The 27,889-nt window shown below is 39.8% G+C and overlaps 1 protein-coding gene across 2 annotated transcripts; it reads left to right on the forward strand.

Moving 5' to 3' along the window:
* myom2b (myomesin 2b) lies at positions 1 to 27,624 on the forward strand. Of its 2 annotated transcripts, XM_084001130.1 has the most exons (39): positions 1 to 293; positions 2,814 to 2,917; positions 5,438 to 5,495; positions 5,693 to 5,847; positions 6,025 to 6,111; positions 8,294 to 8,382; positions 8,690 to 8,740; positions 8,901 to 9,065; positions 9,495 to 9,656; positions 9,824 to 9,965; positions 10,671 to 10,870; positions 11,084 to 11,137; positions 11,239 to 11,366; positions 11,611 to 11,794; positions 11,931 to 12,105; positions 12,214 to 12,335; positions 12,474 to 12,661; positions 12,753 to 12,879; positions 13,027 to 13,205; positions 14,154 to 14,268; positions 14,544 to 14,706; positions 14,838 to 14,944; positions 16,048 to 16,092; positions 16,630 to 16,766; positions 16,978 to 17,122; positions 17,541 to 17,603; positions 17,973 to 18,040; positions 18,871 to 18,984; positions 19,320 to 19,407; positions 19,579 to 19,617; positions 20,432 to 20,537; positions 21,359 to 21,425; positions 21,811 to 21,907; positions 22,544 to 22,580; positions 24,057 to 24,079; positions 24,244 to 24,299; positions 24,394 to 24,483; positions 26,586 to 26,711; positions 27,041 to 27,624. In XM_084001130.1, exons 2-39 carry the CDS (start codon positions 2,835 to 2,837, stop codon positions 27,248 to 27,250), a joined length of 4,245 nt encoding a protein of 1,414 aa, XP_083857256.1. In that variant the 5' UTR covers positions 1 to 293; positions 2,814 to 2,834; the 3' UTR covers positions 27,251 to 27,624. The 2 variants fall into 2 exon arrangements, with proteins under 2 accessions (XP_083857256.1, XP_083857257.1); XM_084001131.1 differs by lacking the exon at positions 2,814 to 2,917 and having other exon boundaries at positions 10 to 293.
* The last annotated feature ends 265 nt before the right edge of the window (positions 27,625 to 27,889 follow it).

Genomic DNA, 27,889 nt, shown 5'->3' on the forward strand with positions numbered 1-27,889 from the left:
TCAGTTGTTGAGAAAACATGCCAGAAACCAGCAGTTGCACTGACATGGCTTCCGATAAAAACTGTAAAGGATGAAAACTGTTAATCAAACAATTCAGTAGTTCTAGCAGCCCTGAGTCTTGAAGGATACTGGTTATATATAGGCAGCTCTCTCTCCTTATAAGGCCTCAGGGAGAGGTAGGTGGGGGTCGGTTGGAGACGGGTGGTGGTTTTGCTGGCCTGCGACTTGGTTTAGGCTGACTCCCTGTGGATTCAGGCTGCCAACCGAAGTCACTGCAAAGGAAATCTCAAGGGGTAAGAAAAATGTTTTTTATTCTGTATTCTGTTTCCATCAATTATGTCACCTCAGTTTCTTCATCTACTCTATGTTCCACATCTAAGTGTAGCACGTGGGGTCAGGTGGATGGAGGTGTAGAGAGCAGATTAGGGCATGAGCGGATGTTTTGTGGCTCCTAGAAAGATAACATTAATGAATTATGAAGGATGTCAAGCAAATCACTTGTAGTAAATGAAACACTTTTGTTTTAAGAATGATGGCAGGAATTGCCTTGTCTGGGACCAGAGAGGTAACAGCTCTTAATGTGTTTATCATAGTGACACTCTAATTGGTTAAAATTGACTCAGAGAAGACAGACATATTTGGTAGGGACACTTGGGGCTGCTACTGCTACTGTATGTGGCTCTTGAATTTTTATTGTATTGACCTTTTGCTTATGTTCACTAACAAATATTCCATCTTAATTTAAGAGGCTTTAATGGACATTGAATGGAGATGAAAATGGACATTGTTATCCCTTGTCATAAGTTAGAGCACAAGTAATGAAAATAGCAACTGTTCATTTTTAAGGTAAAGAATTTGCTTGGTTATGGTTGAGAATTTTAGAGGTTTACTGTTACAAGCAGAGCGGCTCAGGTGTCATTTGGCAGCCATTTATGCTGTTACAGTACTGGCCAGACTGACGGAGGCAGAGGACAGATACTGTGGTGGAGGTTTGGATGATTGGGACCAGAATATGTCCCATCTGTATAGTTGGAAGCACAATATCTTCTGGTGTGTTGTTTTCATCTTTCATCAACTCAATTTCTAAAATGATTCAAATGATTCATGTAATGCGTGTTAATGAGAATGAACTTGTACATATATAGGTAACCAACCAACAGTCAGCCTGAACAAGTCATTATTGACTTTAGGAGTCAGAGGTTAAAGGGCAGGGATTATGGCCTTATGGTGTAATCTATCTGCTTGACTGGTGGCTTGATTGACAGTTCGGGGGCATTCGAAACAAGTTCCATGGTTTTGGTGATAGTTAAAGTGACCCTGAAGCTGGGGAGAGTGTTTCAAAGTTGTGGAGGAAGGAATGTCTTTCCCAGTGTAGCACGTCTCAGTAGCTTTCAGGGTGAGGCAGGGCAGGGGAAATCGCTTCGTGTTTCATTTGACCTTATTCCAACTCTCTGAAGATTTAGGTGATGTAAGACAATTATGTTCCAAGATATGTGTGTGTGATGTAAGACAAAGTTATGTTCTTGTTTGTGTAAGATGCCCAGTTTATAAGAAAGAGTACAAATCATTTGGAAAGGGAAAGCTGTCACCGCCTGAAAGGAGTTTTCATTACATAACGCCTCTTCTGTTGCAGTATGATGGCCCTGTACCTAATGCTAAGCAACGTGAATATGCATGTAATTAAAATGCCCATCAATGCTTTAGGGGTGAGCTAGATAGGATGGCCTTATCGACAGAGTTTGATATTGTCAACCATAAAAATAGAGACTACACTGCTGGTGTGCATACTTACAAACTTTGGATACTTCTACATACTTTAATATGTAAAGTGCAATAAAATGTTGCGAAAGTAAAGATGCACGTTCTCAGAGACTTGGTGAGACTCTTTAAAGAAATCAGTTAGTGGCTCGTTAATTTCATTTTACTTGGCTGCTGCAAACAGCAGTAAGAGAGCCAAAGCCTTTGCTCTGTTGGCACATTTGAAAGAACTTTGCTGTTGGTGATATGTGTGAGTCTCCTTTTTTTCTGTTTTTGCACCAGTGGTAATATCATCAGTGTGGGACTCATGCCATGTTATGTCTCAGTCTTGCTGCTCGTGCAGGTTTTGTGAATATTAAAAACCTGTTAAGATTAGACCTGTACTTTCACAGGGCTCGCAGGATATCACTATCCTCCCATGTAAAATTCTGTTTTGCCTCATTCACTTGTCTTGCATTTGGGAAAGTTTACCATATTTATAAGCCACCACTAGTAAATAAACATGCCAGAATTGCTGGTGATGAATTTAAAAGGACAGTTTTTAGTGCATCTGCGCTGTCAGTTGTGGTTGATGCCCAACAATAGTCAACATCCATGTCTTTTGTTACTGCATATGTTCATGTGTGTCTGTGTAAATCAATATAGTGTCACCTTGTCATTGCTGCAGCTACCAGTGTACCACGGCTGTGTTTGTGGTTTGTGAGCGGGTGTGTGTTTGGGTGTGTGACAGTTACATGTGTCCAAATTCCTGGAGGGCTTTTCTTTTTGTGGGAGATGAGGCAGTAAACACAAACACATAGCTCATTGTTGTTGCCACACATTGTTGCAGAGAGTCATTAACACAGAGAGAAGGACGCCATGTTGCTGCCAAATGCTCCAGATGCTCCTCTACATAATAAACCATCTTTTGTTTTCTTCCTTACATTTCACTGCCTAATCTTTAAGTTTCGGTAGCCCTTGTGTTTGTGTGTGTTGGCGTCATTGTTCCTGGTCTGACTTGAAGGTGAGAATATATTGTTTCTGTACTTTCTGTGTTTGTGTTGCTGGTCCAACAGGTCCATATCCACAGTGTCATCATGTCATTGCGGTTCAAACGTGGGAATTACAACCATGAATACCACCACAAACAGAGCCGATATGTGGTTAAAGAATATAGCAGGTACAGGACAGAATCTAATGCTACAACAATTACAACTAATGTATTAAGCTGCAGTACTTTCTTACAGTAGATCTAATATTACACTAATGATAATACTGTAGTAGTTGTTGAAGCAGTAGTAAGCTTTGTAATTGCTAAACTTACAGAGTCAGCCATAATAGTAACACCCAATAATAAAGCTAACCTGGTTAACATTAGGCTATTAGCTAACATCAAGGCCAAACTAACTCTCAGCTGAACTAGATAATTTGTTTTTTTCCCCACACATTTATCATTGAAATATACATCAGGGCTAATCAAAGAATTTTAATTGATTTGTTACTGGCAACTATACAGAAATCAAAAACACCTAATTGTGCTCTGTTAAAACACTTCAACCTTTCTGCAGTGCATAGAATCTGCACTATTTTCAATGAAGGCCTAAGCTACTGATGCCTTTTCCACATATACGACATAAAACATCATAGGAATGTTCTAATGGTATAATAAAGGTACATTTTGGTGGATTTGACCAATTTTAGTTAGTTGTTATTTTTCATGACATTTTAACAACCAGTAACAAGAGAATGTGGTGGTGGGGGGGTCTTTTGTTGTCTTTTATATGTTTGTTTGTTTGTTTGTTTGTTTGTTTGTTTGTTTGTTTGTTTGTAGGTTTTCTGGCTGCTGTACTTCATGTCTGTACTCACCACTTGAAGTGTCTTATTCTTGCTGCTGCTCACTTTTTCTCGCTTGTCGTATTATTTTTGCTAATAAGCAGCTAACCGCCCTGCAATTCTGATGTTCTGTTGAATGACAACAACTTCATAACAGTGTGCAATTACAAGCGTTGGATTATTTTTTTCTGATACTGTGGCAGTGCACCTGCCTGTATAGAGCTCATTTACAAACCAATTTCAAACTCAAGTAAGTATGAAGCTTGTGTGTAATGTAATGTAATGTGCCCTGAACAATGACTGACTGATTTTCTGATCAAATGTAAGTTAACTGCTCTGTGCTAAAACATAATAATTTATTCTTCAGATGACAACACACCAGGCATTGGAGATTTTTCTAGATTTTTCCTAGTTCAGGGTCATATAGGATCTGTTATATTCACACAGGACTTTTCATTCTCCTCTTCATAGCAGCACAGTGAAGTCAGCATTTAACTTAGTTCTTAAACTTGGACTTGGATAAAACCCTCACAAATCCCGCAGGCTGTGTAAATGTCTGTCATATCCCAACCTGGCATCCACTCGCAACTCAAGAACTTTGAGAGTTTCTTTTCGTCATGAACAGCCTTGCAGTCTTCAACACGCAATGTTGCACTTCCTGCCCTGGTCTCATCACAGCATCAGATCGTCACGAAAGTCTGGACCACAGGATACACAGTTCTCTTTTCTGGTGGCGGCGGTGTAATGACTTCTGGAGCTTCCCAAAACTGTGTCTTTCCTAATGACAATGGGTGGGGCCTTCAGTGGCATAGTCAACGGAAAATTGGATTTGGCTGTGCGCAGAAAACAACAGCTGTCGGTCACAATGATTCATGACAAAAATTGGTCTACAAATGGACAACAGTTGTTCAGAAGTTTCTCTCAGCTTACAAAGGCAGGCAATATGCTTTTGTAAGTTAAATGTCAGACTACCATCTCTTGAACACCGAATTCTACTCTCTTACAGAACTCACTCTTTGTAGTGTTCACGGTGTAAGCTGCTGTGTAAATTCAGGCTTAATCAGGTTAGGTAAATTAGCAACACTAAATTTAAGGCTTGAAGTGAATGTGTATATTTGTTTGTCTCTGTGTCTGCCCTGTGATTGTCTAGTGACCTGTCCACTTCACCTCTTGCCCAGTGCCATCTGAGATTGGCCCCTTCTGCCAAGCAGAGCGCTGGTGACTCTTAACTGGCTGTGGGTGTGAATGTGAATGGTTGTTGCTCTCTACACGTCTCCCTTTTGATACAGCGGCCACCCATCAAGGGTATATATCGACTCTTGCTCAGTGCCAGGCCGCAATTGGCTCAAACCACTATCCCATTGGAGCCCTGAAAGACAGGTGGTAAAGTTGATAGATGGATGGACTTCAGGAAAAACATCTTTTAAACTTGTCACACTGCCACTTCTTAAGTCTTTGGGGATGTGCGGTTGGGATACAACAGCCAATGTTACAGCAAGTATTAGATGGGATTTATGGTTCAGCAGTGATTGATTCAACTAAAAGTACCATTGGACAAACTTTAGAAAACACATTTTCATTCAAGTACTTTCGGAGTTATGTAATTGGAGAGAAAGTATGTGGTGCCAGATCCATAGTGCTGTCACTGGAAACAAACATCATACAGCATGCAGCCTGTTATTTGGACCTGCAGAACTGCTGCCCACATTCACCATACATCCTCAACAGCACAAGGCATTTTTCACAGACACATCCCCACATGACACATGATATTTCTGTTAAAAGGTACACATTCAAAATCTAACTAGATTTACCCAATTCTAAGCACATGTACAAGGTAAAACGTTATTTTCCTGTTTGTTTTTAGCTCTGAGGCGATGGAGGAAAGATATGAGTACAAAACACACGCTCGCATCCAGGATGTGGTAAGAATCACAATCCATACACATAGTATGAAATTATCACTATCAATGCATGAGCTTTTATCAATATAGGATGTTTGTTTTAAGAGTATATGATAAAAACACTGATATTAATAATAATAAATAAAGGAAATAAACCAATAAGAAGTGTGTGGATAGTAAGTGTATTATACTATGTTTAATATTGATTACCTCTCTAGGTGAGGACAAAGGCACCGCACAAGTATGTGCGTGAGGAGCCCATGATCAGGGGACCAAAGTTCCTGGTCAGACTCAGATCCCACACCGTGTATGAACACTCCTCAGTCAAACTGTACTGTACTGTTGAGGGCTTCCCCACACCTATTGTAAAATGGTGAGTAAAACCTAAAGATTTTTTTTACATGGTCATTTATTACGAAATTCAACAAAATATAGTATACCTTGCAATTTTTTTGGATTATCCCATAACAGTATTGCTTTAAGTATGTTTCAGTTCTCTATTAGGGCTCCATGTGTCTTTCTGAGATACTATAATTCTCCTCTGTTTCAGGTACAGAGATGGTTTGGTCCTGGACATGTCCTCTGGAAAGTACCTGGCTGAATCCACAGGTGGAATCCATACTCTGGAGATCATGAGGTACAGTCAGTTCAAACACAGACTAAAATTATCTTACAGGTGTTCTGTAGCGTTTCAACCACCTGAGAAGTGGCCTGGATTTTTATATTAAGGAGAAACTTATTTTACTCATGAAGGTCAGTTCATGTGTCATAAGAGGCTGAAGATTTCAAATTAATGGAGTATCCTTAAAGTTTGACTCGTAGTGGGGATTAAACCTGTGTGACCTGTTTTTTCTAACAGCTTGTATGGTACAGTGCACTACTGACAGGTGGTGATGCACTAATAGAGGAGACTACAGGCTACTAGTGTAAACACAATATTTAAGGTCTGCTAAATCATAATGCATGTAATGTTTGCTTGGCTTTTAATGATACCATAATTTTTCACGAGAAACTGCAGTATATTCTGTCTGTATAATCGTCATTATTATACAAATATCTGCTGGCAACCTTGTCAGGATTTACACAGAAATTCAGACTAGAGTAATGACGTCAAACTCAGCTGACTGTGTGTAGGCTGTGTGGTTACATACTGTATATGGGACAAGAGCATAACCCGCTCTCCCTCCAGTCTTAGGAAGCTCAGCTGTTCAAGTGCTGACCTCAGTGCCACATGATACTTCAGGATTCTTTCAGTCATCACTCCATCCTCGGATCCAATCACCTCCAGTTCCTTCAGTCTGTCTGTTTCTTCCATACAGTTTGAAACTCACTTACTTATTAAATAGTTTGGATTAACGCTCCTCAGCCCCATGAGCCCCACGAAAGGGCTGAGTAGTTTGAAAGAGTGTTTTAGGAGCCAAAAATAGTCTTAAATGTATGTGCTTGGGGTGGTTTTCAAACTTTTCCAAATAGGGTCTTAGACCTTAAATAAATCTCTTTGAAGTTTTCAGGAGCTTGTAGAAACTTAAAGCCAAGTTAATGTCAGAGAGAATTTGCAGAATCCCCTCCTGTCGATCTTGGATCCATGCACCAAGACATTCCTGTGCACACCAGCCCACACACACGGATACACACACACACACACACACACACACACACACACACAGGTGCATTTCTGTTTCTATATAGTGTTTTCTGAACGTTATTATGGTTCACAACCAGAATACTGTGTAATGTCCCCCAGCTCTCTGCTGTAACTGACGGCAGTCTCTTCTGCATATTATGTCAAATACTTTCCTTATGATAATACATGGCTGTGCCTTCTGCTTTGGTGAAAATGTCCCCATGTTAAATCATGCTGGTATGAGGTTATGGGAAATTTGCTGAGAGGAGCAAAGACAGAGATTCAGTGAGGGAGAGAAAGATGAAGAGACTGGAGTTTAGAGACCTGTGTCCACACATATACATTAACATGGGTTTTAATTTATAGTCCAGTGTCAGATTGCACTCCTACATAGCACAGCTAAGAGCCATGAGCAACTATATACAGTACAAGAACAGTTTTTTGTTTCTTGTTTGGTCTCATCTGATGATCAAATTAGAGGTTACTGTGATAGGGAGGAGTGATCATTCTGCTAAGGGGTTCATGTCAGCTCTGGCTTGGCCATTTTAACTTTTCGAACATCTCTGCCTTCAAGGCCACAGAGGCAACAGTATCACCGTGCAAATATGACACTGGAAATCAAGCCGAGTTCTAAATCACAAATAGGATATAGATATCGGATAGGATATAGTATCTGATGCTGAACTTGCAACTCATGTCATGCATGCATGTATGTTTGTGGAAAGTATTGTTACCTTGACTAAATTCTGAGTAAGGAGACAATCTTGAAACAAATATATAGTTTCATATATAAGTAACTGACCAATTGTTTATCTCTAGAAAATACAGTATGTCTACTGCTAAGTCTTGTATACAGTAATTACTTTATCTCTCTAAAATAAGTTGGGTGGGATAGTACTCCCACACAGGAGAGCTGCTGGTCGAAATCAACTTCCCTAGATTACTGAACCCCACAATCTTGCAGTTTCTACTTGTGAGTCAACATAATGCATTCATGCAGGACATAATTACTCATTTGGTTAATTAGTTTCATCAGCATGATGCAGTTAGTCCCATTAGAAGCTCCTTGTGGTTACATCATACATCTGGTATGTGGCCATTTACCATTTGCAACTTTTTTGATCAAAATGTATAAGAGTTTATAAGACTTTTGATGGGTCTATTGACCTGGAATACCTAAATTGTGTTTTCATAGATGCACAACTGATGATACAGCCCAATACACTGCTGTTGCTGGTAACACCCATGGACAGGCTTCTTCTCAGGCTTCCGTCATTGTCAAGCGTGAGTCCTTCTACCCACTTACCTGCAGTCTGATGTTGTAACGTGATGTTTTATGATCCAGTTAAAATACTTAATTAATGATATTATGAAAATACTTAACTAAACATACATTTATTTCTGGATACAGCACATTTACCAGAGGCTCTTGAATCATAAATGATCCTGTATACCCTTAGGCCATCAGTGTTCGAATACCACCATCTGTCTGTCATCTGCTCATTCGCTAGCTTTTACATTTTTATTATTATTAGAGATTTCTACTGATAATAATGATTAACATTGAAATATTCATTTTTTAATCACATAGGCCTCAAGGAGGAGGAGGAGTCCTGCCCATATGCATGGTTGCCTTTCACAGGTAAGCATGATAATAACCTGCTTCTCCAGAAATGACAGGATCGGCACCGGCTGAGCTATAAAATATGTCACTCTTTTAAAACGATGCAACAAGCTGTTACCACCTGTCCTATTCCCATCTCTCGTCTTGTTCTCCATTTCACCCTCCCCCTGTTTCTCAGCTGCCATGCTTCCCAAGATCCACTACACTAAAATCCACATTACTTTTCTGGAGACGTTTGAGCCGGTGTTTGCCTCCGAGGGAGAATCTGCCACTCTGTCTGCTACCATGACCCTGAGCCCCAACCTGGCCAACCTGCAGCCTGAGGCACAGTGGTATAGAGATGGTAATTGTTATAAAGTAACATTTTATGACATGGTAATTATACTGTAATTGCTAGTGATATATGCTGGCTCCATGGCGACTACCCAATCCAGTCTAGTTGACATGAAGCCACAGGCACAGCTGTGGACAAATGGGAAAATTTTACGGCCACTACTTTAACTGCAAATTAATTATACTGAGAGGAGTTAAATAGACTCCCAGCGCATGAGAAGCTTGATTTGCTACGCATGTGTCTGCAGACATTACATTAAGGCGCCATGAGGTATAAAGAATTTTGTAATAGATTAATCACTCATATTCAGAAAGGACTATTTGTAGCCAAACCTCGTGTGTAATTCATAGAAATCTAGAGATAGCACTAGCAGCTTAGCACGGAGGTTTATAAGAATTATGTGGTGACACTCATCTCAGGATCCTGTCTCATTTGTAGACACTCGCCTGTTTGACTCTAAGTGGGTGAAGATTGAAACTGGCAGAGGCTTCACCAAATTGACTATTCCCAGTCTCTACAAAGATGATGAAGGCCTCTACATGCTCCGTATGGTCACTAAAGGAGGCACCGCAGAACACAGCGCCTTTGTCTCTGTTGCAGGTAAGGTTTTGCTAGATACCATAAGTGGGACTATTGTGGCTTTTAGTTAACTGATATTGATATATTATTGGCGTAATTCTTTTTTTAAAATGGATTTCACAGAGCTCTGTTACTATACTTAAAAAAAACACAACTATAAAAATGCTGCGACACTGTCACTTCTGCAGATGGTCCTCCTCCAGTCCCTGCTGCACCTGGTGCTCCCATGGACATCAAGATCCATGATGCCAATAGAGACTATGTCATTGTGTCATGGAAGCCTCCTAATACCACCACAGAGGGTCCAATCCTGGGATACTTTGTGGACAAGTAGGAGTTCCTCATATAAACACCATAAATAGATAAACTGACCAACACAGAGACAAAGTGATAACTGTAAGTCATCACATAGAGTTTTCTGCCAATCTGTGCAAATTAAGGGGTTACTGTTTCTAGTGTCAGCACTCAAAAATGTATTACTGAGAGTCTGCCAGTCAAAGGTCAATGAGATCTTGGAAAACACTTTCCAGTCAAAACCCAGGAATGCAAATAGCAGTAACAGCAAAAAGTCACACAAATGGCTAATATTTGATATGATTCTGGATAAAAAAGGGATGTAATCTGAAGTTATTTCAGTTGCGGAGGCCTTCAGCTATAAGGCAGTAATTACACTTCTATTTGATCAAGCTAGTTTCTTAATTTTCTATTTCCTGGAATGGATGAAATTAACTCAGCTGATTTCCGTTAATATTTCAGCTAGTATTTCCATGAAGTCACTGTATTCTTGTGGATTGATCATTATAATAATTGAATTAACGACATTATCTGATAATATTGCCCATGCATAGTTACATATACTACAATAAAATATGAAAATCTTCTCCGCAAGTTCCACCTCCACTACTTTCAAACTTTTATTGTACTTTTCAGTAGATGGCGACAGGATAGCTTTCAAAACCAGACAGTACTGCGCATTCTTGTTTCTCTTCTTCTAAACTCCTGTCCCCTTTTTCTTTTTTAATCTTAAATCCATAGATGTGAAGTTGGCACTGAAAACTGGACCCAATGCAATGACCACCCCATTAAGATCTGTAAATACCCAGTGTCTGGGCTGTTTGAAGGACACTCCTACTACTTCAGAGTCAGAGCTGTCAACTCCCATGGAATCAGCACGGCATCTCGCATGTCTGATCCTATCGCTGCCCTGGACCCCACTGAGTTTGAGAGGCTTCATGGTGGGTTCAACAGAATGTCATCCATCCCTGCCTTTTATAATACATCATTTGAAGACTTGATAAATGTATTTTCTTGTCAGTCACATTCTTGTCAGTGCTGTTTGGGGATGATGGAATGGCCATAATGTTGTTGTCTCTCTGACATAACTTAATTCATTAATTCGAGCATCAACTTGGAGCAGATTGATGATCTTATCTTTTACCTTCCTGTAGCCAAAAAGCTTGGAGGAAAACTGGATGTTGTGTCTTACCATGATGAAGTTGAAGGTAGGTTTTTAAATTCCAGTTAAAACCACTCAAGGTGTATTATTAGATATGACTCACTATGTTTAATCTGTGTGTATGTTTTTATTTGTGTGTCTGTGCAGCTGATGGAAAGCCTCCAGGTGTTCCATCAGGAATCTACGCCTCAGAAACAGACAGGACATACGTAGTTCTGAGCTGGAAAGCGCCTGCATATTCCCAGAAGGCTCCCATGTGGTACTATATTGAAAAGGTAATAAATACTGTTACTGTTGTGAATGCTACACTGTGCATCTCACCAATGGTTTAAATGTCATTGTAAATGCACAAGACTCTCTCCTCAGTAAATATATAATAGACATAACTGGAAAACATTTTAAATGTGAACAATGTATATTAGTTTCGACAATATTAATTAAGTCTCCAAAACTGAAAGAGACAATGTTGATCTTTTGTTTGAAACACAACACATCTCCTGTCCCCGTCTGTCCCCACAGGCCATGGCAGACAGTGAAGCATGGCAGCGTGTTAACACTCAGGTCCCTATACGATCACCACGTTACGCCGTCTTTGACCTGGCAGAGGGCAAACAATACAAGTTCAGAGTTCTGTCCGCCAATATGTATGGAAACAGTGAGCCATCAAAGCCGTCAGGACCTATCGAGACTCAGGAACTCAAAGGTCTGTGTCCGTTCATTTCACACATCACACAAATATAGATTTAGTTGATACTGTAAACAACCATCATCATAATTATTGTCACTGTAAGGATTGTTTGTTGTTATTTTACTTAATTATTATTTCACGCTGCCTTCAGGTGTGCCGTCAGCTCCCGGTCAGGTGGTTGCTACAACGGTAACAGACACCTCTGTCCTCATTCAGTGGGCTCCTCCAAAGGAACCCAACAACCTGATTGGCTACTACATTGACCAGTGTGTGAAGGGATCCAAAGACTGGACCTCAGCCAATCACAAGCCTCACAAGAGCACCAGGTAAGCTTTCAGTCGAACAGAAATACAGTGTATTGCTCAGAAACATGTCTGTCTTTGATCCTTAGTTATAGTGACACACATACACATTTCTGTTCTTTTTGTTTTTAGGTTTGTGGTTAGTGGTCTGACAAAAGGAGAAACATATGTGTTCCGTGTCCAGGCCATCAATGAGCTGGGTCTCAGTGATGAATCCCAGGAGTCTGCACCTCTTACTGTCAAGGCTTCCCTCAGTCAGTACAGGCACATTCTGATCACTATTATTGATTGATTGATGATGATTATGTGCTTTGAAACACTTCCCTGCAGGACTGTGATGATCATTTTGATTAATGTGAGGAAACTATTACTATTCAATATTTCCTTTGTAGAACCCCCCTCTGCTCCTTATGATGTTGCTTTGCTGAACTGTGATGGCCATTCGATGGTCCTGAACTGGAAGAAGCCTCTTCACTCTGGAGGGTCAAAGGTCAAGGAGTATTACGTTGACAAAAGACGCAGTGGCACAACTGTGTGGAGGGAGATTCATATCCCACCAGTGACAGAAAGAGTTTACAAGGTACATACAAGTCTGTTACTAAATCTACCGTAAAATATGAAACAAACAAACTAATCCTAACCTCTACCTACGTTCTGCTTTCTATTGACAGGTGGAGGGCCTGACTGAGGGAGCAGTCTATCAGTTCCAGGTGTACGCAGCCAATCTGGCTGGCCTTGGACCAGCATCCCATCACTCAGCAGACATCACCTGTAAGGCCTGGACTATGCCAGAGCCCGGTCAGTAAATATTATCTTCTGACCAATTTCACCAACACTGAAACTTGGAAGGGAACGACTGGAATCGAGACAGTCGATGAAATGTACACATGAGCACAAATGTAAATATATATGTGTGTTTCTCCTCTTATTCCTTGTGTCCTTTAGGTCCTGCTTATGACCTGACTTTCTGTGAAGTGAGAGATAGCTCTTTGGTGGTTGAGTGGCAGAAACCTGTTTATTCCGGTTCTGGCCCAATCACAGGCTATCATGTTGAGTATGCCAAGACTGGCACTTCTGACTGGCACACAGCCACCGAAAAAGCCGTTCATCACCGCTTCTTCAAGGTGAGAGCACTTTTTTTCTCTTTACTTTAAGTCATTCTGTTTTTCTTCATGAGACATTTGTCACAAAGTGCAATAAACCTTGTGGAACACCATAAAACAAAATTACAGTACCTCTTACACCCCAGAGCATTTAACTTCATCTAACTTTGTAAATTAAAAGTGTAGCATATTATTGTCGAGATACTGGATGTTGGCGTTTAATGTCAGCACTGCTGAGACAAAAACAAATTACAACTGCGTTGGATTGCACACTGCATTGCATCGTGCTATTGCAGGTTATTAAATGTTAATATTATCTTCAGCACAGTGCTCCTCTATCTTTTGCTCATTTCTGTAAAAGTTCTGCAAAACTGTACATGCTTCTGATAACAGTTTTCAGACCTCCAGACACTGTCAGCCTATAGGGCTCGAGTCACCTTGATGTACAATATAGTTACCGGTATATACTTGCATTTAACTGTATGACACTGACACCTAGTGGGTGACATGTGAAATTACTAGGATGAGTGGGTTGTCATACTAAACATAAAGGAGGTAGATGTATTGTTTATGCTTGGTTTTAGAAAGAACAGAAGCAGCAAACAGGCACATTATTTCATAGGCTATGTGACACAGGCACCTCAGTCAGCCAACATTTATATACATTTGACCGGTTACTAAAAAGACTATTAAAGGCTGTAAGATGTGGGTTGCAAAAACTGGATAAAAAAAGTAGTAAAGACTAAGAGTAATTTATTACCAAAAACAGAAAAAGGGATTATCTGGACCCAAGAAAAAAAAGTTAATTGTTTTGTTTTTTTAATCTGCATCAGTGGACACATGTCCTGCTACAATCTTAAAGTCACAGTTACCATATCTGGTGGACTATAAACACATCTGTGTACCAAAGTTTAGGGATCTCCTCTTCTTACCAACACAGAGTTATTTCCTTGTCTGTTTGTCTTCTAGGTAACTGGCCTGGAGGTTGGAACTAGCTATTTGGTGAGAGTGCGTGCAGTCAATGACGCTGGAGTGGGTATGGCCTCGGGGGCCTCGGACCCTGTGACTGCCAAGGCTGTGGCAGGTAACTTTTGATCACAGACAGTGGGAGATTAAAAATTAAATGAATCAAATCTCTTAAAGACGGAATAAAATAATCACACCATGGGTATGCTATGTTGGAATTACTTACTCTTTTTGAAAGTACCAGGGGGAGAAATGAAAGGGAATCAACAAATATGATAAAATGGAATAAAAAATAAAGACACAGCAAAATATATATCCTATCAAGAGTTAATGTGTGATTTTTTATACTGATAGAAAAGATCACTTGTGTGTGCTTGTGTCTGTGTATTAAAGGTTCCCAGGAGGTGTCCTGTGCAGTGGATGAGAAGACAGGTGACATTGTTATGTCATTTGAGTCCTGCCAAATAAACGAGGGCTCTCACTTCGTCTGGAAGAAAGATTATAAAGAAATCACAGATTTCTCCAAGGGAGTTGTGATCAAGACTGAGGGCAGCCAGTAAGACCACACAAACACACACACACACATTTTTCAGACAAAATAGCGTAAAATATGGGGTTTGAAATCTTATTTGTGCAACATCCCTCTGTCTTTGCCTGTCTGAGTCTCACTCCTGTTCTCCGTTCCAGCTCTAAGCTGATCTTTAAGAACGCGGATAAAGAGGACTTTGGGACATACTCTGTTTCTGTCACCAACACACAGGGAGTTTCATCCAGCTATAAAATCTCTGTTGAAGGTAGGATTTACTTGTAACTTTCTAGGTCTGTGTCCACCAAACTCTGGCTTTCAAATTCTACAGAAATCTGGCAGCGATTACGAATTGTATTTGCAGCCTGAACTGTTGAAATCTATCCTGTGTTGTACGGTTATTTACAGCCTAAACTCACCTGTTATTTATTCCTCTTGACATTTCAAATTGTTGGCATAATTATCTTCATGACATTAAGCTGCATTAAACATTTGTTCCTCCATCTGTTAAAATACTGCCTGTAAATATCTTCCATGCCTCAAACATGAAAATTTGAACAGCGGTACAGCAACATCCAGTTCCAACACCCACCAACAAGAACATCAAAAGTACAAACTTAAGCAAAATTCAAAAGGAAACTATGTGCAGAGGAACTGAGGCATTGTACAGGAGAAAACAAGGATGAAAGCAAATAGACTGTGCCTAAAAACTATCACGCTGGCATGTAGGCAACAAACAATTTCATTACACGTCTGATGAATACACGCAGAGCACATTGCTCACATTATTTCTCCATGCTTGGGGCAGTATGTGTGTTTTAAAACACATCTTCATGGCAAAGGGCCCTCTGTCAGACAGTTTCACAATATTTTTCCTGCTATTGCACCATTATGCTACAAGGCTATAATATGTTATTCAGCACGCCGTACACTGATTGCTTCCCATTTGGCCTACAGTTTATTTCAGCCTAACTCACAATAATTTTGAAACTTTTAGTATACAAGGTTTCATTTACTTTAGTTATACCACAGGTATAAGGGGAGCTATCAATTATTTAATATACAAACTCTGAACACACTTTGTTACAGAGTTTCAGAGTGGGCCTCTAGGTCTAGTTTGAGGCTTTTAAAAACACTTAACCAGAATTTATTGTCTTCCCTATGGCTACATTTGCTTCAGTATTTAAGTGTTCATGCCGTTTTCTGCCATTGCGATTTAAAGACAATTACAGTAATAACTTCTCCAACTCCAAACGTGGTACTTGAGTGTGCCTTCAAAGTGCATGCTAAAATTAAATCTGTGTATAAAGTGTAAACTTGTTTGCGCCCACAGCCCGATGACATGAATAACTTGCTTCTTTTATGTTTCAGAGTTGACAAAGATGCTGGCACACAGCTACGATATCAGACACCCAGGTAGGTACCTCTAGCTGACTACGTCGATCCCTCATAATCTGTCTTTGTCCCTTTTAATCTCTCTCCACTTACACTTTTTTTTCCTGCTGGGTCTTTAATCTGTTTTACCCACTCTCTATTTCTACCTTTCATGCTTCCAGTTTGCTTTGTTCTGATTTGCTTTGAACCTTTCAGATTTCTTTCTTCTTTTAGGAGCACATTTCTCTTTTTATTCGATCCAAAAAAAAGTCTTACCTGCTTTTGCATCACCTGTCTAACCACTATTCACCTACTCTGTCTGGTGCTTCCCAGCTGATTCTGATTCTCCTCTCCTCTCCTCTCCTCTCCTCTCCTCTCCTCTCCTCTCCTCTCCTCTCCTCTCCTCTCCTCTCCTCTCCTCTCCTCTCCTCTCCTCCCTTCCCTTCCCTTCCCTTCTCCTCTCCTCTCCTCTCCTCTCCTCTCCTCTCCTCTCCTCTTCAGTTAACTTATGAGCGAGTATGTGGAATAGTGTCTTTTCATCTGTGACCTTCCTTTTTCTCCTCTTGTTCCCTCCTCCAGTCATCCCACTGAAGTCAGAGTTGGCCTATAAGATTTTGGAGAGGGGAAGAATGAGGTTCTGGCTGCAAGCTGAAGAGATTTCTTCCAATGTCACCTACAAATTCTTTGCCAACAACAAGGAAATGTCTGGGGCTGATGTAAGATACACTCTAGTTTTAAAAAGTGACACGGTTAGGGGAGAAATGGAAAATATGACTTTCTGGCTTCAAGCTGAACACACTGTTTATGTTGCAATATCAAAAGCCACAAAGCCACAATCACTGTAAAAAAGAATCCATATTTATAAAGTCTATCCTGAGTGCATTATGGCCTTCTACAAAAAAAAACAACAACTCTATTTTTCTGCAGCCCAACAAGATGGCTCATGACGTCTCTACAGGTATCATTGAGTTCATCATGGACCATTTCACAGAGGACAATGAGGGGACATTTACCTGCCAGATCACAGATGGAGGAGGCAAAGGACAGAGCTCACTGGTTCTGATTGGAGATGGTAAGCGAGGCCAGGTCTGATTTTTCCCTATAAGCACCTCTGCTGACTGCCCAGACCAGTCAACACAAGTGCAAACACAATGGACTACAATCTACGAATAAGTTAACCTAAAGAATAAACAGTGAACTGCAAAAAGATAAATGTGGGCGCAGTACACAGTATACAATAAGTGTTTGTGACTGCGTTTGCTGGTGTACTTCTTCCCTGGCATTTGAAGGTAATATTAGGGCAATGCACTCAGTTATTGTATGTATGGAGGACACCGTTTCTGATTCAAATGAGGATGCTTCTTTCAATAAGTTATGATTCTACCCTCATACAAGAGGCTATTAGCAAAGTAATCCTCTAAAGGAATCTATAGCAACTACTGGCAACACTTTGATCTTTTAATTATTCTCTGTTTACATGTGCAACACAGGTTTCAAGGCAGCACTGGCTGAGGCTGAGTATCAGAGGAGAGAGTACATCAGAGTCAAGGAGGGTAAGAAACAAAACATCACTCAATTTTAGGCCTGTAAGAGTTCTACTCAACTTGGTCTTGCCTGGAAGACAACCGATCTAACCAGTGAGTACACGGGAAAGAAGTGGACCAACCTGACTTCAAAACTGACCCATTTTAAAAGGGGTCAGTGCATATGGCACAAAATAATGCCCAAATGTATAAATATATAGAACAGATACTGCAAAATATGCGTAAATATTACATGGTGGTCTCTTGAATGAATAATTCAAAAACCATAAGCTAGAAGTCATAAGCCAGAGGCAATTAACAGACGACAAACAATCTAGTTCCACAAGTAATTTATTTTAAACTCACTGGGCCTTTCTCTCCTACCTGTATCTACCACAGGTCCTCACTTCAGTGAGTTCCTGTCACTTCACATTGGAGACGACTGCTCCGTCACTTTGGTGTGCAAGGTAAACACAGCCAAACTCAATAATTATTGGATATTTACACTCTAAACAAATGGAAGGCTGACCTCTGGAGAGCTAATTATTCATTCTGTGGAGCGCGGGATTCGACAATGCTGTGTAATGATAAGGTGCAGATTGGAAATAACAAGAATTATACTGTCAGCTTTTCCTTGGATTCGTTAATGTGGAGTATATAATTGAGACAATTTCTGTTATCTTTTTAGTGTGTTTGTCAGTTAAGGCCGAATAATAATAAATAATAAAATTGAATGGGTGAATTGATTCATGTGAGTATGAGCAATTTGTGGGAACATGCTCCTTCTCTAGTTGGTATCAGTGATTAGTTGGGATACAAGATACTCTTTAAAAAGAACAAGATGCTTTGGCTCTCTTGGGGAAAGAGGTGCAGGTGGGAAGAGTGCCAGAGAGATAACCCAACATTTGCATCGCTGGCTTTCTGAAGTTGCATTTTGTAAGGGGTCATAAAAATCTGAAGTAAAAAGCCTTAATGACATTGCTCACAAGTTTTATATTTAGTTTTATAGTCAGCATCTTGAATCGACCTGTTACACTTCAAGCGTTAAATAGTATTGAATAAAATGAAAAGATGAAGTGCACCATATCTAAACTCAGGGGACTCTGTGACTTAAAAAACAGATTATTGGAAGAAAAGCAAAACTGCAGTTTTGGGTTTGGGTCTATATGAAACTGAATTTATATTACTTGGGTTTTGATGATCCGGTATAGAGGCTATATGCAAGAAGCTAAAACCTTGTTAGAGATAATAAGGTTGAATGTTTTTATAATATGCATGGTTCTGCTTTTCATTACAGGTTGCCAACTTGAAGAAAGAATCTGAGTTCCATTGGTACAGAGAAGACACAGAGATCATCCCTGATGTGAAGCCTGACCTTGGATCAGGAGTCTGTAAACTGCCAATTAAACTGGTAATTACTTTGCTTTGATACCACCAATCTTCTGAATGCTAAAAGCCTTGGTACAATATTATTCTTTCTATGGATGTTATACATGTAGGTATTAGGATGTTGTGTTGTGTCGTGTTGTGTTGTGGCAATGCTAAGTCAGGGCATAGATGTAATATTTTGCTCTGTAATTTGTCAAGTTACGAAAATGCTGCACTGTTTTAGTATTTTTCTGTGTATCTGAAAACAACAAGAAGAAAAAAAGAAACAGACCTCACAATGTGTTCGGATTTACAAAACTGTATTCCCTGTGTTGTGTGTTCCCTCCACTACTATTTTATCTGTTTTATTGTTTTCAGTTTTCACTGAAGACTGCAGGAATTTATAAGGCCACCATCAGTGATGACAGAGGAAAAGATATGAGCCAAATTGACATTTCTGGAAAAGGTAAACATATCTTATTTATTCAATATCATATTTTTAATATGAGCAACTCTATTCATTCCATATCTTGAAGATGCAAAAGATTACCATTTCCTTACTGAATATAGCCAACAGAGGGTGGCCACGTTCTCTTAGCTCCTTCCCTGACCCTGTGTTTGTCTACCTCTCTTCTAGTCTTTGACGATGCCATAAATAAAATCAACCAACTGGCTGGTAAGTATCTCCCTGTCACACCCACAGAAGTGACTACACAAACATTAACTATCTCACACAGATAGACCGATATCTGTCTTAAAAGCGGTACTAAACGTCACCATGCAAATTATCTAAATTTAACATAGCACAATCACACACACAGTGATAAGATATTTAGTAGATCTATCACCATGCTGATACATTTCTGTTTTAAAATCCCACTGCGACACACACACACACACAGACACACACTTATCAGCATGTGGCAGAATTTGTCATGCTGGAAGCATTTGGCCATCATGTGGTGAAATCACTTTAAAATTCCACTGCGCTGTCACAGTGACAGTGTGGAGGAGCGTCTTACTCCTATTTTAAGAGACAGTCACTTGACAGCTCTGCAGCAAGTGTTACAGCAGTGGTTGCAGAGGAGAAGAGGGTTCATTACTGTGATAATGGGAAACCATGGTGATGTGACCAGGTGGATGACACACTTGCGCACTCGTAATATGCGGTGAGCAAAGTCACATACAGACATGGTGTAGTATAAAACTCCCATTTAAATGTAACAGCGTTAGAAAAAAGTTACAAAAGACTCAGTGGGTTGAACTATTTCTCTGCATCATACAAACAATCTGCACTTTCTTTCATCAGTACAAGTCTGCTCTCTAAGCTCTATAATGGCAACAAAACAAGGGAATACTACAAATGGCTGCAGACGAAAGTTTAATTCTTGTTTTACTGATTAGAAAGCACCAACTGGAAAACATGCATCTGATTTTGATTTGAAATGTGCCCTCAAAAAACTCTTTCACCTGTGTTGCCTCCTCTATAGGAGCCAGTGCAGCAGAGCTGTCCATTCACTGCACAGCAACAGGCATTCAGCTCCAGTGTCACATGAAGTATTACACCTCCGAGATGAACATCACCTGGTATCATGGGTAAGGAAGAGCATTTATAACACTAATAGGAAATGGCATTAATACTAATAACACCACTACCATTGCCATGACAACCACAACTAGTACTGCTGGTAAGAGGGAGAAAAATAACAATGACTCCAGTATTAGTAGTCATTGCAGTGGGTTTAGGGAGGAATAAGAGAGTACTCGTTTTAGTCTGCCTATAAACATGCTGACCACAAACATGTTATTTTTGCTTTTCTCTCCAGTTAAACTGCCGGGAGTGGCAAAAACAATAAGCCACATAATAAAACTTGTGATGCCTGTTGGCAAGTGTTTTCATTATCCTGGTTATTGCAGTGAAATTGCCCTATTTTGTGACAAAAATCACACCCCTATCATCTTCTATAAAGAAGCAAGGTTTTTCTGCACTTAAAGCACTCTGTCATACCCTGGAGATTATAATGTGCAGAGGGAGGGGAAACAAAATGAGAGAGAGTGGACAGAGAAAAGGAAAAGACTGGGAAAAAAGGGACAGAATTAAGAGAAATCGACAGAAATAGACAGAACAATGACAGGGAGTGGTAGAGGCTTTTCTGTTATTCAATTATTCAAAGAACAAAAATTATGGAGATTAGATTTTTAACCTCTCCACGGCCTTTCTGTGAGCGTGTGCGAGAGAGCGACAGATAGCAAGAGGGAGAAATTGGTATCCCTAGGCGTAACATTAGGCAGGCATGTAAACATGATTTTCCATTACCTCTGAAACAGACTTCACCCACTCACATACAAACACTACGCTACACACACACACACACATACACATTAAGCTCTCCTCTCCTCTCTTCTGTTCTCCTCAGTGAGACTAAACTCTCCCACAGTGACAAGATTGTGATTGGAGGAACCCCTGCTATGGCAACAATGGAGGTATTATCGTCTCCTGTACAATGCGGAACAGTGTATGCTTGTTAGGTGGATCATACATGGGTGATTTTATGACAGTAAAACACCTCAGGTGGCGGCACTGTTGCCCTTAAGTCTTGCTTTGAAAGTGGTGGTACCAGGGCAACTTTGAGAGGATTTAAATAGATAATCTCAACGCCACAACGGGTAGCTAATGAATAAAAAGATCACACATTTTAAAATCATTAAAGTCAATTAATTAAATGGTGCATCTTCCTTTCCTATAAGTATAGATAAATTTAGCTTTTTTAAACCATGAATTAAAGGAAAACTAGTACACTAAGCAGCCGGACAAAGACTGATTGATGGATTTGCTGGACTGACGGTTAATTTATCAATTTAATCACAGGTGATTGAGCCCATGGATAAGGACAAAGGAAAGTACTCCATTATGATTACCGACCCTGAAAACTCACATAAACGAACACTGGACCTCAGTGGTGATGGTCAGTAACTTTTGTCTCTCACACTTTTCCCTCATTTGTTCTTGTTGTCTGTCACCCCCTCTTTTTATTGATAATACCATAAAAAAGAGGGTTAGAAACGACACACTCACTTACTTTTATGGAGCGCTTGGATTCAATCTGTAGTTTAAGGCTTTGAAGTGATGGCCCCAAACCAAAATCTATCTTTTTAGATATCAAACATACACCCCAGCAGGCTTGAAAACTGGCTGAGAAAGTTTTCTTCTTCATAAAGAACTGCAGCTGTGGTCAGCCTGAAGTCATGTTGGATGTAACGGATACCAGTAGCCATGGATTTTCATGAAGCAAATGTATAAGAAATGTCCAAAGAAACTTCTCAAAGGCCTATCTCCAAATTGTCACGTTTCAAAGAGTTTTATTTTTCAATAATATTTGGTGCTACTACTTTTCAATTGTATATAAATTCTGTATTTATAGCTATTTTCCCCAGAATATATATTTTTTTCCCCGTTTATTGAAATCGAACACTGCTGCAGTTAAGTTTTCACGGCACATTTTAGACCGGGGTAAAGGGTAAATATCTCGTGGAGTAATACTGCAAAATAAAGCAGGAAGACAGTAACAGTAGCAATGAAATTCTGCTTTTGTCTTTCACAGTATATGAGAAGGCCTACGCCGAGTTCCAGAAACTCAAGTAAGACTGCACTCTCAAATCTGTTATTTTACACACACCGTTATCTTAGTCTGACTACCTCTGCACATGATGAATAACATTTTCCTTCACATTTTAACTTTCTCTGCTTGATCACTGCAAGTTTGACATCTGGTAGCTCAAAGTCATGTGTAATGATTTCCCCTGATACTTTCTGTTCAGAGCCACGTTCCTTCTTCTTGTTTTCCAGAAGAAAAGGAAAAGAAATGTAAAGGATGAAGTTTACCATTAATACGCTTTGTTGATTAAATTTGAATATTTGAAATAACATAGATATTTATAACGATATTTCAACTTTTTGTTTCATAACATGAACTTCAGCTGAGTTTCTTTATGTGGATCCAACACACCATTTTCAATAAAATATTCAATTCAGAGGATCAATGGGCTTTTAATATGCCCACTATGCATATGTTCTATTTTCATTTGTTGCGCATTGCAGCAGTTCAACATGTCCACCTCCAGTCTGTTCAAGAATACACTAAACTGAACTTAGCATCGTACTGTATATACCTGCAGGCGGTGACAAGGTCAGAGCCCTATGCAGATTATTCACATGTGTTTGATCTACTGTAAGCAGCTTCTTTAGAAATACTTTGTTGAAGTTGTCACTGTGCTGTTATAACAAGTTCTATGTACTTCTAGCTCTATACAAGATGTCCTACAGCTACATCAAAAACTACAGTGGATCCAAACACCCCACACCTTGCTGCCTGAACAAGTCCAGTATATTGTAATTTGAGATAAAAATCAATGCTAAAAATAGATGAAGTCAGGCAGCAGAAATCCTTTGGGCTCCTTTGGCTACTTGGGCCAAAGTGAAACCCCACACAGTGAATTTTGCAAATCCATTTAGAAAAATCAATTGCAACTCCAACCACTAAACACTGCACGCTGAGTGGAAACCATCCAAATCCCTTTTCTAATTAACATTCAAAGAAAGACATTTAAGCACAAGATTTTAGAAACACGCTGAAACAAGTGACACCCTGTTGCCCTTTTGATTTAATATCAACATGTGAGGAGGAGAGCAGAGTTCCCCCAACCATCTGGTCCTGTGGCTGACCTCTGGTCCTCCCGTGCTGCTCAGACAGCCCATGCCCGGTTATTGCAAAGTAATATCATTTTTCCCATGAAAGGATTCGAAAAGGTCCCACAGTAAAACACAGTATAATGTGGTTTGGCACTAAACCCAGAAAACCGTATGGCAAACCATTTGACCACAGTTAGTAACTCAAAAACGAAAGAGAGGTTTTGTGTGCGGTCACTGAGTAGAGCCAGGTAGTGGACGGTATCATCATGTCACCTAGTAGCTGCACAATGCAGGGTTACAGTAGATGTCTGATGCTCAAGTAGCAGAGTGGAATTACAGAGGTTTTCACAATGAGAGGTGCATGCTGGTAATTTTTTCTTTTCTTTTGGATAAACAATTTAAACTTTCCTTTCTCTGTGTTTTAGGGCTGAAGCGTATGCTGAAAAGAGTGAGTGCATCCTCTTTTTCTGTTCAAAGTTACCACAATCACATCATCCTGCAGCTTGTAAAAGCATAAACCAACTGTGAACATGCGTTTAACAATTAGAGCCCTAAGGCCATCATCAGTATACAGTAAAATGCAACAGGAATAATGTTAATGTTTTGTTTCAGACCGTGGTAAGGTTGTGGGAGGACTGCCTGATGTAGTCACCATTATGGAAAAGAAGGTACAGTATGTACAGTATTTGACTGTGTATGTGATTTTTGTCTCTGTAAATGTGTACATGTGTGTCTAATAAGTCCTTGCATTGCTTTTGATAGACCCTGAGTTTAACATGCACAGTGTGTGGGGACCCCAAGCCTCAGGTCTCCTGGTTGAAGAACGGTGCGGACGTCGAACCTGATGATCAGGTAAAGACTTCTATTATTCTGACAGGGATCAAAATCTATTTCAAAATGTGTTTTAAAGGTCACTGAAACACAGACACAATTAAAATTGTACATACACTGTATGACTCATGTGCACCACATGACATCCTTCTTTTCTTTGGTTTCTACCTGTCACACACTCCTGCAGACTCTTTCAGCTGTTTAACTTCTTCAGAAACCAAGAGCCTCCTTCCTCTCACAAGATTAATTACCTTATTAATCACACACAGTTGCAAAAGTATGTTTCTATTAACCTGAGATACTATGGACACTCAGTACATGTCACCTGAATTCTGTTGTATCACCCCCAATGACTTTCACTGTGTTTAAATAGTTTGCACACTTTTTGGATTAATATGTGAGGTAACCGTCAGAGCAGAACCTGTACTGTCAAAAATGCAATACGCAACCATTAATACTACAATGGCTTTAATATCAATTGTGACCTCTTGACAGAACAAGAAATTTCTCCTTTAGAATTACATGACAATTAATAAAATAGAACAGGAGAGTTATTATTTTAAGAAGGAATTCAGAAATCATTGGAGGACATACTGACATGGATCTGAATTATGTGTTTTCTAAATAGCCTATGTTTCAATAATCTTATTTAACAAAATCCATATACAGTATGTAGCTAATGGTGAGGTGGCCAGGATGAATAAAAGGGACTCTATTTCCTCTTGTGGGAGACTTCAGCACCAGTTATAATCCCTTACTGGAGGCCACTACTGTACATCACTTAAGGTGAGGACAGTATATTATCAGCACACTCCTGGATCAGACACGGAACAAATCTCCCTCTCATAACTCATTGACCTACTTGCCAACCAGTATAAGGCTACAGTCTTGTCCCTAGTCAGTGGAGGCTCTTTCAACAGCTTCAGTTTCCTGCGGCTCCTTCCGGCTTTGAAGATTTTAGTTTGAAAACCTGCGGTCCAGGTGGAATTTCTGTTCAAGTTTGGCCTTTTCTTTATTCATTCCCTCACCTGTTAATAATCTGTCTAAAACAAGAACTGATGTGCTTGGTCATGCGTTTCCTAAACCTCAGGAGTGCCTCTCCTCTACCTGTTTACCTCAGAGGCTAGTGGAGATACTAAGAGAAACACAAACAGAAATGCATACAGAGAGAGAATATTGCACTGAAACAATAGAACGACACAGGTTTATGTAGAGGTGAGTCAGAATAGGTGGTGAATATTTGAGGTTAATGCGTTATGCATATTTTGTCCCAGTTTTTTGTGAGTATCATTGTTACCACCAAAACAATAATTACCCAATACAATGTTTTTTTCTAAAGTGCCTAACCTGCTTAAACAAAAGAGAAATCAGCAACCCACTGATTAGCCTACACTGGTCTAATAAATAAATTATCTAACAACACCATTTAACATGTTTGAGAAAAAGGCCACCAATTGCAAATATGGCATTTTTGTCAATAAACATGATTTTATCCCAGCAGAATTTTAATTTCTCAAAATTAAAGGCAAGTGTTTCTTGTAATAGGGAGGTAATTTGTCTGCCACTCCATTTAACTGTACTAATGACAATTTAAGTGCCACTCCATTTAACTGTACTAATGTCCGGACCCTGCAAATGAGTGGGCAGGTATGAGTGGGAAATTAAAATACTGTATCCTCTTCAGCACTACTCACATGGTACGGGTCAGAAAACAAGTACTGTACCAGGTCTTCTCTCAGGTGTTCAAGTGTCCTCCAACTTCGAGGTCTTAATGAATAAATAGTTTTGTTTGTGGTCTCAAGAAGTATAGATGGAAAAGGTTTTTTGTTACCATTTAATCTTTTAATCATATTTTGATTGAGCTGACAGGGCTCAGCATAATAGAAAAGAGTATGAACTGGAATAAATCATCAGTCCTCGTGTCCACCAAGCCCTGTGTGAGCAGTGCTCAGCTTTCGCTAAAGGGAGGTGGTAATCAAAGCTCATGCTGCCGCTCTGAGTAAAAGATAAATCAATTTTTAAATAAAACTTTAAGTGGCAGACATTTTAAATGTTAAATCATGCTAAAATCCCTGTGCTGCCTTTCTCACTTTTTTTTTTTAACCTTTGATTTCCTATTTCAGTACGTGGTCTCCCTGGACCAGGGCAGGTTTGCCTGTCTGACGATCAAAGGTGTTTCCATGGAGGATTCTGGCAGATATACCATGATTGTCCAGAACAAATTCGGAGGGGAGTCTGTGGATATAGTGGTGAGTGTCACTGCTGTGTACTGCAAATGAGTGGATTTACTCAGAGCCATGACAAATTTCAGACCATCTGTGACACAAATCTCGTCTTTGCATTGGGGCCTAACAGTGAGATGTTTTTGTGCAACTGGGAGCCGTTACAGAGCGAATATTTGACCTTGTGACTTTTGTCTGACCCTGATTTAAAAAGTAACTGCAAAGTCCTAACCTATGATATTCCTAGTTTGAGACTCAACTGAGGTGTATTATATAGTATCTTTTTCTTTCACGCTACTATTATACATGTAAATGCTGACATGATATTGACACAATGTTGTATGCTCTCTCTCTAGGTGAGTGTGTACCGCCATGGAGAGAAAATCCCTGAGGCAAAACCAACTCTGACTCCAAAAACACTCATCCCTCCCAAACTCCCGATAGAGATCCCTCAGCCCAAAGCCCAGGCTGCTCCTACCCCCGCCCCCTCTGCTCCAAGCCCCGCCCCTCCTAAGGCAGCACCAGGAAGAGGGATGAAGAGCCCCACTCCTACCAGGAGGAAGTAGAAAGCATGAAAGTCATATGAGAGGAAAAAACATATTTGCACGGTGGTGCACCTGTAGACCACACATAGTTTAGAAGCTTCCAATGATAATGATGAACAATTAATAATTAAAAAACAGTACATTAAATAGGGCGAATACACTTTGGCTTTACATTATAAAGTCAAGAAAACCCTGACAGCTATGATAATAACTGCAATACATTGCAAAAGTAAAGAAAAAAAACTGTAAGAAACCACCCCCACCCCCCATTAATGAAATTACCCCTTCATATCTGAACATGACTAAATTAAAAATGAGTTTAATTTAATTGAAATGAACTGAATTGAAAGTTGAATAAAGCTGGAATTTGAATAAAACTATTGCAGAGAAATGAATGAGATGTGTTTTAAATTCACAGTGGAATGTACAGTAAGTGTAGATGAAATTATTATGAGACAGATTATGCAGATAATATTGATGGTCACCAGTACGTTGATGTGTATTCAGAATGCTGAAGTAACGAGTTATACACTCACTCTCTCTAAACTTGCTCAGCTGCTTCATAACAACAGCTTTGATGTGCCCTCATCAGTATCCTGCTGAAAAGACGTTTCATTACAGATGGTTTTCCTTTATGAAACCCTTGGCTGGATTTCTTAA

This window comes from Trachurus trachurus (assembly GCF_905171665.1).
Source record: "Trachurus trachurus genome assembly, chromosome: 3".
Lineage (NCBI taxonomy): Eukaryota > Metazoa > Chordata > Actinopteri > Carangiformes > Carangidae > Trachurus > Trachurus trachurus.

Bases quoted from the DNA above. Each gene is read 5' to 3' on its own strand.
- myom2b (XM_084001130.1), top strand. From the start codon at position 2,835: ATGTCATTGCGGTTCAAACGTGGGAATTACAACCATGAATACCACCAC. The intron at 16,093-16,629 runs GTAGGTACCTCT...TCCCTCCTCCAG, and splicing joins CTACGATATCAGACACCCAG to TCATCCCACTGAAGTCAGAG. The intron at 21,426-21,810 runs GTATTATCGTCT...ATTTAATCACAG, and splicing joins CTGCTATGGCAACAATGGAG to GTGATTGAGCCCATGGATAA.